Genomic DNA, 9,173 nt, shown 5'->3' with positions numbered 1-9,173 from the left:
AAATAAATAAATAAATAAATATTTTAATCAGTTTGTCAATTTTTTTTTTTTTTTTTTTTGAGACGGAGTCTCGCTCTGTTCCCCAGGCTGGAGTGCAGTGGCCGGATCTCAGCTCACTGCAAGCTCCGCCTCCCAGGTTTACGCCATTCTCCTGCCTCAGCCTCCCGAGTAGCTGGGACTACAGGCGCCCACCACCTTGCCCGGCTAGTTTTTTGTATTTTTTAGTAGAGACGGGGTTTCACAATTTAATTAAAAAACTGATGAGATTTCGACTGAGATTGCATTAAATCCAGATCAATTTGAGGAAAAATGAACACGACATAGTTGTCAATTGACTTCCTCTTCAAATTTACCCAGTTATGTTTTTAAGTTTTGAATATCTTTAGTGAGATTTATTCCTAAATATTTGATTTTTAAATTTTTTTTCAGGTTTTCAATTTTTGTTTGTTTGTTTTTGAGACAGAGTTTCACTCTTGTCACAGAGGCTGAAGTGCAATGGAGCAATCCTAGCTCACTGCAACCTCTGCTTCCTGGGCTCAAGCAATTCTCCTGCATTAGCCTCCCCAGTAGCTGGGAATACAGGCATATGCCACCACGCCCAGCTAATTTTTGTATTTTTAGTAGAGACAGGGTTTTGCCATGTTGACCAGGCTGGTCTCAAACTCCTGACCTCAAGTGATCTGCCTGCCTCTACCTCCCAAAGTGCTGGGATTACAGGCGTGAGCCACCATGCCTGGCCAAAGTTTTCAATTTTTATTTGTTACAGATGGGGTCTCTAGGCTAGAGTACAGTGGCTACTCACAGATAGATCACAGTGCACTGCAGCCTCAAACTCCTGGCCTGATGATTCTCCCACCTCAGCCTCCCAAATAGCTGGGACTATCAGAATGCACCAATGGACCTAGCTTTGATATTTTTGATGATATTCTAAATGGTATTTTCATTTTGCTTTTAACCTTGTTAGTATATTGAAATATTTTTATTTTTGTTTATTGACTTTGCAACCAGCAATTTTGCTAATTTACTAATTATTTCCAACAGTTTATAAATGAAGCCAATCAAGTCATCTACACATAACGATTTCATCACTCCTTTTCCAAACTTATGCCTTTATTTTCCTTGTCTTGCTGCATCAGCTGTATGTATTCCTTCACGTTCTTTTTGTTGTTGTTGTTCAACATTATTTACGTAATTCATTTTCACTGTTCATGTTACTGTAGTTTGTTCCTATTATTTACCAGTTAATATACCATTACTTAAAACCACTGGCCGGGCATGATGGCTCACGCCTGTAATTCCAGTACTTTGGGAGGCCGAGGCGGGTGGATCACCTGAGATCGAGTTTGAGACCAGCCTTACCAACATGGAGCAACCCCATCTCTATTAAAAATACAAAAAGTTAGCCAGGCATGGTGGTGCATGCCTGTAATCCCAGCTACTCAGGAGGCTGAGGCAGGAGGATCGCCTGAACCTGGGAGGTAGAGGTTGCAGTGAGCTGAGGCCACCCACACCATTGCACTCCAGCCCAGGTGACAAGAATGAAACTCTGTCTCCAAACAAAACAAAACAAAAACAAACAAACACTAAAATTAATTGATTTCTATGTAACCTTTTCACCCAGTCCAAACTATATAAATAGTAAAGTACATTAACACTTAGAACAAAAAGAACATATGGACTGACAATTCTACAGGGAATTTCTACAAGAAACTTCCCACGTATTTTCAAGATTTTTTTTAACCTAGAATTTGATAAACTACAATAAAACATATGAATGAGAAATGTGTCAATATGGAACCATGTAAATAAATTACTGAGAAGTATATTTTGTCTATCCTTTGACTCATAAAAAAGAACTTGGAATCCAATTTTGAAATGCAAATGTAAGTATAACAGATCAAAGTGTATGTGTAAAAGAAGAAAATACATCAAAATGATAACAGTAAATAAAATAGGAGCAATATTTTCTTCTATAGGCTTTTCTGACTTTCCTAGAGCATCAATATGGAACAAGAGGCAGGGCACCATGGCTCATACCTGTAATCCCAGCACTTTGGAAGGCCGAGGCAAGCGGATCACATGAGGTCAGGAGTTCGAGACCAGCCTGGCCAACATAGTGAAACCCCCGTCTCTACTAAAAATACAAAAATTAACTGGGCATGGTTAATCAAGCTTGTAATCCCAGCTACTTGGGAGGTTGAGGAAGGAGAATTGCTTAAACCCAGGAGGCAGAGGTTGCAGTCAGCCAAGATCATGCCACTGCACTCCAGCCTGGGTGACAGAGGAAGATGCCATCTCACAATAAAATAAAATTAAATTAAATTAAAATATGGGACAAATGAGAATATGGGAGAGGCTGAGGAGAGGGGTAAGGAGGAGGGGAGCTAATGAGCTGTACAAGCCTGCTGGTGGATGAACAGTGGGTCAGCTCTACAACAAACACATATAGCTCATTCATTCATTCACTCAGACAGCATCTCACTGTTGCCCAGGCTGGAGCGCAGTGATGTGAGCAGGCCTCACTGTAGCCTTGACCTCCTGAGATCAAATGACCCTTCCATTTCAGTCTCCCAGGTAGCTGGGACTGCAGATGTGTGCCACCACATCCAGCTAATTTTTAACTTATTTTTGGTAGAGCTGGGGTCTCACTATGTTGCCCAGGCTGGACTCAAACTCCTGGCCTCAAGTTCCTCCCGCCTCAGCCTCCCATTGTACTAGGATCACAGGCATGAGCCCACTGTACCTGGCCCACATATATCTCATAATCAGTAATAGAAAAAGTTTTAGGCTGGGTGTGGTGGCTCACGCCTGTAATCCCAGCACTTTGAAAGGCTGATGCAGGTGGATCGAGGTCAGGAGTTCGAGCCTGGCCAACATGCTGAAATCTTGTCTCTACTAAAAATACAAAATTAGCCAGGTGAGGTGACACCTGACTATAATCCGAGTTACTCAGGAGGCTGAGGCAGGAGACTCACTTGAACCCAGGAGGCGGAGGTTACAGTGAGCCAACATCACATTACTGCACTCCACCCTGGGTGACAGAAAGACTCCATTTCAAAAAAAAAGAAAAAGAAAAACAGAAAGAAAAAGAAAAAGAAAAAGTTTTAGATTAAACAAATTTCACCGGATTTCTTTTCATTGGCATAATTTTTAAAAACAAAGTGGTTCTGGGCCGGACACGGTGGCTCAGGCCTGTAATCCCAGCACTTTGGGAGACCGAGGCGGGCGCATCACGAGGTCAGGAGATAGAGACCAGCTTGGCTGTGAAACTCTGTCTCTACTAAAAATACAAAAATTAGCCGGGCATAGTGGCGGACACCTGTAGTCCCAGCTACTCAGGAGGCTGAGGCAGGAGAATGGCGTGAATCCAGTAGGCGGAGCTTGCAGTGAGCCGAGATGGCGCCACTGCACTCCAGCCTGGGCGACAGAGCAAGACTCTGTCTCAAAAAAAAAAAAAACCAAACCAAAACAAACAAACAAACGAAAAAAACCACACACACACAAAGTGGTTCTGAATGGAGACTGTCTTCTGAATGTCTTGTTCTCTAATTCTAACTGGTAATTTTCTTTTTCCTTTGGACCCGCCATATACAGTAATAGAACTCAATTGATACGTACGTAATAAGAATCATGCTCAATCAGAGACATCTGATGCTGAAAAGTAACACAGTTAATTGAAAAGTATCATGCTCAAGACATAGTCTGGGCCGGGCGTGATGGCTCAAGCCTGTAATCCCAGCACTTGGGGAGGCCGAGGCGGGTGGATCATCTATCTGAGGTCAGAGTTCCAGACCAGCCTGGCTAACACGGTGAAACCCCGTCTCTACTAAAAATACAAAAATTATCCAGAAGTGGTGGCAGGCGCCTGTAATCCCTGCTAGTTGGGAGGCTGAAGCAGGATAATCGCTTGAACCCGGGAGCCAGAGGTGGCAGTGAAACCTAGATGGCACCACTGCACTACAGACTGGGCAACAAGAGTGAAACTGTCAGAAAAAGAAAAAGAAGAAAGAAAAGAAAGAACGAAAGAGAGAGGATGGAAGGGAGGGAGGGAGGGAAAGAGAAGAAAAGAGAAAAGAAGAGAAAAGAAAATAATAGAAAAGAAGCCGGGCATGGTGGCTCACACCTGTATTCCCAGCACTTTGGGAGGCCAAGGCTGGCGGATCACTTGAGGTCGGGAGTTCGAGACCAGCCTGACCAACATGGAGAAAGCCCGTCTCTACTAAAAATACAAAATTAGCCAGGCATGGAGGCTCATGCCTGTAATCCCAGCTACTCAGGAGGCTGAAGCAAGAGAATCGCTTGAACCTGGGAGGCGGAGGTTGCAGTGAGCCGAGATCACGCCATTGCACTCCAGCCTGGATAACAAGAGCGAAACTCCGTCTCAAAAAAAGAAAGAAAAAGAAAGAAAGAAATCTGTTGCTGGGCAGGAAACACGCTCCAGTCAGGAACTTGCTTCTAAACTTTCGATTTACACAGAAACGATTAATGACTCAATCACCCACAAACAAATGGAGCTGTGTAATACACACGTCTAAGCAATTATACGGAATGTGCATCTAGAAAGCATGCTTTTTAGTATCTGTAGGGAATATTCTTATTTGTTTGTTTAACATTACACTGTGAGCTTCCCAAGATTTCTGTATAAGAAATTGGGGATAGACGGGATAGCAGGAGAGGGCAGGGAGGAAGAGGGGGAAAGAAATTGAAGGTATTTTTTTCTATGGAGTAAGAGGTCTTCCTCAAACGAAAAAGTCTACGTGGAATTTTTAACAGACCACTTCAAATTATCCAAGTCAATATCTGACTTGGGACCTCAGGTCCACACCATCAAACACCACCCTGTTACAGAAACTCGATACATGTCGGCTTGCATGAATGAACCCATACATTTGAATTACCCCGGGAACAGTGTCTTGAAATTAGGCAGCAATCAGTACCGGTTGGCTGTCTGATCGTTGGATGTGTAGATGAGTAAACGAACGGTTTGTCGTTTTACTTAGAACAGGCTACCGAAAAACATGCAAGAATCTAAGTTACTTCCGAAGGGAAGTGAGGGGCGCGACCCGGGGAAGGTAAGGATTGCGAACTGCGGTTTGCAGAAGGCTGAGCAGCGGGGCCCCGCGGGCGGGCGCCAAGCAGCTCACCTTCACGTGCTCATAGTAGCTCCCGGTGTGCAGCCTCTCGACGCCTCCGAACCCGGACTCGAACTTCAATCTGTGCAGCAGGTGGCCCACAACCCCGTTCACCACCTTCGGCGCGCTGGAGAGATCCAGGCGGCTGAGCCTCAACTTCTCCAAAACCGCCCGCAGCTTCCGGGTCCCAGGCGCCGCATCGTAGGGAGGTACGAGAATGGGGGCCGAGACCGGCAGGTCGGGGCTGGGCCTGTCCCAGGGCCCAGGCGGGGGTCTTGGCTTCGGAGAGCAGCGCGCGTACCTCTGGCGGCAAGAACCAGCCCTGGAAAAAGCCGACTCCCGAGCCGCAGGAGGCTCCAGCCCCTCCGCCCCAGTGGCGCTGGTGGCGTCAGAGGGCCCCGCGTCCTGGGCGCGCTGAGGGACCTTTTTGGCGCGGGCCCCAGTTGCGCGGACGGGCGACCTCTCCTGGGTGTCCGGGGGGCTCTTCTTCTGCCGGGATCCCGACTTCCTGGCGGGGCCGAACTTTCCCGCCTCGGGCAGGGCAGCTTCGGGGGCAGCCGGAGACTCGTTGGGGTCCGTCCGGGCGCCCCTGGCACTCCGCGCGGAAGCCTCGGGGACAGTGGCTCCGGCCTCGGAAGCTCTCCGCGTGGCCTTTCCGTGCCGAGGCTGCATGGCTGGCGCTTTCTATTCCCCGAAAGAAGAATCCGTTTCAGGAAAAGGCCGCAAGAGGAAGAGCCAGCAGTAGCAGTTTGAAACCTACCACTACTGGCGGGCACACAGTGTCTGTGAGCCGAAGCGGAACCCCAGGCTGGGAAGTCGCTGCGAGCCACGCCCATGCCGCGAAGAGGCTGGCCACGGCGTTTACTGATGCTACAAAAGTCTCGAAGTTTCTAACCCTCCAGGGCAATCCGTGACCCTGTCTTAAGAAGATGAGGTAGGGCCGGGCGCAATGGCTCACGCCTGTAACCTCAGCATCCGAGAGGCCGAGGCGGGCAGGTCGCTTGAGCTCAGGAGTTTGAGACCAGCATGGGCAACCCAGCAATATATATAAATTATATATATACGCACACACACACCACACATATATATGTGTGTGTGTGTTGGTTGGGCACAGTGACTCACACCTGTAATCCCAGCAATCTGGGAGGCCGAGGTGGGCGGATCACCTGAGGTCAGGAGTTTAAGACCAGCCTGGCCAACAAGGCGAAACCCCGTCTCTACTAAAAAATACAAAGATTAGCTGGGCATGGTGGCCGGCACCTGTAATTCCAGCTACTGGGGAGGCTGAGGCTGGAGAATCACTTGAACTCGGGAGGCGGAGGTTGCAGTGAGCCAAGACGTGCCACTTCATTCCAGCCTGTACTACAGAGCCAGACTCTGTCTCAAAAAAGAAAAAGAGGCCGGGCGCGGTGGCACACGTCTATAATCCCAGCACTTTGGGCGGCCGAGGCGGGCGGATCACGAGGTCAAGAAATCGAGACCTTCCTGGCCAACATGGTGAAACCTCGTCTCTACTAAAAATACAAAAATTAGCCGGACGTGGTGGCGTGTGCCTGTACTCCCAGCTACTCGGGAGGCCGAGACAGAACTGCTTGAACCTGGGAGGAAGAGGTTGCAGTAAGCGGAGATTGCGCCACTGTACTCCAGCCTGGGCAACAGAACAAGACCCCATCACAAGACAAAAAGAAAAAAAAGAAAAAAAGAAAAAAAAATTGACAGAGAAACTTTTCTCTTTCAATTAAACTTTTTTTTTTTGTTTTGAGACGGAGTCTCGCTGTGTCGCCCAGGCTGGAGTGCAGTGCCGGGATCTCAGCTCACTGCAAGCTCCGCCTCCCGGATTTACGCCATTCTCCTGCCTCAGCCTCCCGAGGAGCTGGGACTACAGGCGCCCACCACCTCGCCCGGCTAGTTTTTTGTATTTTTTAGAAGAGACAGGGTCTCACCGTGTTAGCCAGGATGGTCTCGATCTCCTGACCTCGTGATCCGCCTGTCTCGGCCTCCCAAAGTGCTGGGATTACAGGCTTGAGCCACCGTGCCCGGCCTAAATGTTTTTTAAATTTAATTTTGTTTTGAGTCAGGGAGGCGTGATCTCGGCTCACCTCTGCCACCCTCTGCCACCAGGGCTCAAGCGATCCTCCCACCTCAGCATCCCGAGTAGCTGTTACTACAGGTGTGGACACCATCCAGCTTTTACTTTTCTTTTTTCTTTTTTTTATTTTTTTGTATACATGGGGAGGTCTATACTATGTTACCCAGGCTGGTCTCAAACTCCTAGATTCAAGTGATTCTCCCTCCTCAGCCTCCCAAAGTGTTGGGATTGTAGGCATGAGCCACTGTGCCCTGCCACAGAAACTTTTTCTTTTCTTTTTTTTTTTTTTTGAGACAGAATTTCGCTCTTGTCACCCAGGCTGGAGTGCAGTGGTGCAATCTTGGCTCACTGCAACCTCTGCCTCCTGGGTTCAAGCAATTCTCCTGCCTCAGCCTTCCCGGTAGCTGGGATTACAGACGCCCGCCACTACGCCCAACTAATTTTTTGTATTTTTAGTAGAGACGGAGTTTCGCTATGTTGGCCATTTAGTATTTAGTAGAGACGGAGTTTCTCTATGTTGGCCACGGCACCTGGCCAGAAACTTGTATTTATATTTATTTATTTATTTATTTATTTATTTATTTATTTATTTATTTTATTTATTTATTTTTTGAGACAGAGTCTCACTCTGTCACCTAGGCTGGAGTGCAGTGGCGCAATCTCGGCTCACTGTAATCTCCGCCTCCCGGATTCAAGCGATTGTCCTGCCTCAACCTCCGAAGTAGCTGGGGCTACAGGTGTGCACCACCGCACCCGGCTAATTTTTGTATTTTTAGTAGAGAGGGGTTTCACCATATTGGCCGGGCTGGTCTGACACTCCTGATCTCGTGATCCACCTGCCTCGGCCTCCCAAAGTGTTGGGATTACAGGTGTGAGCCACCATGCCCGGCCAACTTTTTCAATGTAAATTTAAAAAGGGGTTTTAAAAAATCAATAAGAAATAAAATAATAGTTTTTAAAAAGAAAATAAAAAATTAATAAGAAATGAAAAATAGTAATTTGAAAAAAGAAAAAAATAAGAAATAGAAAATATTCAACTTTTACAAGATGGAATTAATGAAAAATTGACTGCAATTGGAATGAATACTTCATTTTATTTGACATTTTTAAAGAAGCACAGAAAATCTTTAAAATGTTGTATAAAGTTCCTGCCTGGTGTGGTGACTCATGCCTGTAATCCCAGCACTTTGGAAGGCCAAGGTGGGTGGATCACTTGAGGTCAGGAGTTCAAGACCAGCCTGGCCAGCATGGTGAAACCCCGTCTCTACTAACAATACAAAAATTAGCCAGGTATGGTTATGGTGGCCATGCTTGTAAACCCAGCTACTTGGGAGGCTGAGGCAGGAGAATTGCTTGACGCGGGGAAGCGGAGGTGGCAATGAGCTGAGATCAGGCCTCTGCACTCCATCCTGGACAACAGGATGAAAAATGACAGAGAAATGACTCTGTCTTGGGGGGGAGGAAACGTTGTGTAAAGTTTTCTCTTTTTATTTTATTTTGTTTTATTCATTTTTGAGACAGAGTTTTGCTCTTGTTGCCCAGGCTGGAGTGCAATGGCACGATCTCGGCTCATCACATCCTCCGCCTCCTGGGTTCAGGAGATTCTCCTGACTCACACTCTCAGGCAGCTGGGACTACAGGCATGCCCCACCACGCCCAGCTAATTTTTGTATGGTTTTGTAGAGATGTGGTTTCACCATGTCGCCCAGGCTGGTCCCCAACAAGCTATCTGCCCGCCTCAGCCTCCCAAAGTGCTGTTACTGGCATGAGCCACTGCACCTGACCTGGCATTTAAGTTTTAAATCATTCATACTGCTTCAGCTGTTGTGATTCTAGAGTATCTCAATACAGGCTTTCAAATACCTTTTTTTGTTGTTGTTTTTAAGATGGAGTTTCACTTTTGTTGTCCGGGCTGGAGTGCAATGGTGCTATCTCGGCTCTCTGTAACCTCC

The 9,173-nt window shown here is 47.0% G+C and overlaps 1 protein-coding gene across 4 annotated transcripts in view; it reads right to left on the bottom strand.

Annotated features, from left to right (window-relative positions):
* Nucleotides 1-5,947, bottom strand: part of CGAS (cyclic GMP-AMP synthase) — a 31,996-nt gene extending 26,049 nt beyond the window's left edge. For all 4 annotated transcript variants that reach the window (XM_023219244.3, XM_023219245.3, XM_023219242.3 and 1 more), the window contains exon 1: nt 5,145-5,947. In XM_023219244.3, the coding sequence (XP_023075012.1) occupies nt 5,145-5,804 (660 nt within the window). In that variant the 5' untranslated portion in view covers nt 5,805-5,947. The remainder of the gene's footprint in view (nt 1-5,144) is intronic.
* Between the last annotated feature and the right edge of the window lie 3,226 nt (nt 5,948-9,173).

This window comes from Piliocolobus tephrosceles, chromosome 5, assembly GCF_002776525.5.
Source record: "Piliocolobus tephrosceles isolate RC106 chromosome 5, ASM277652v3, whole genome shotgun sequence".
Taxonomy (NCBI): Eukaryota; Metazoa; Chordata; class Mammalia; order Primates; family Cercopithecidae; genus Piliocolobus; species Piliocolobus tephrosceles.
The sequence above is the reverse complement of the archived record's forward strand: the minus strand, read 5'-3'. Positions and strand labels throughout refer to the sequence as shown.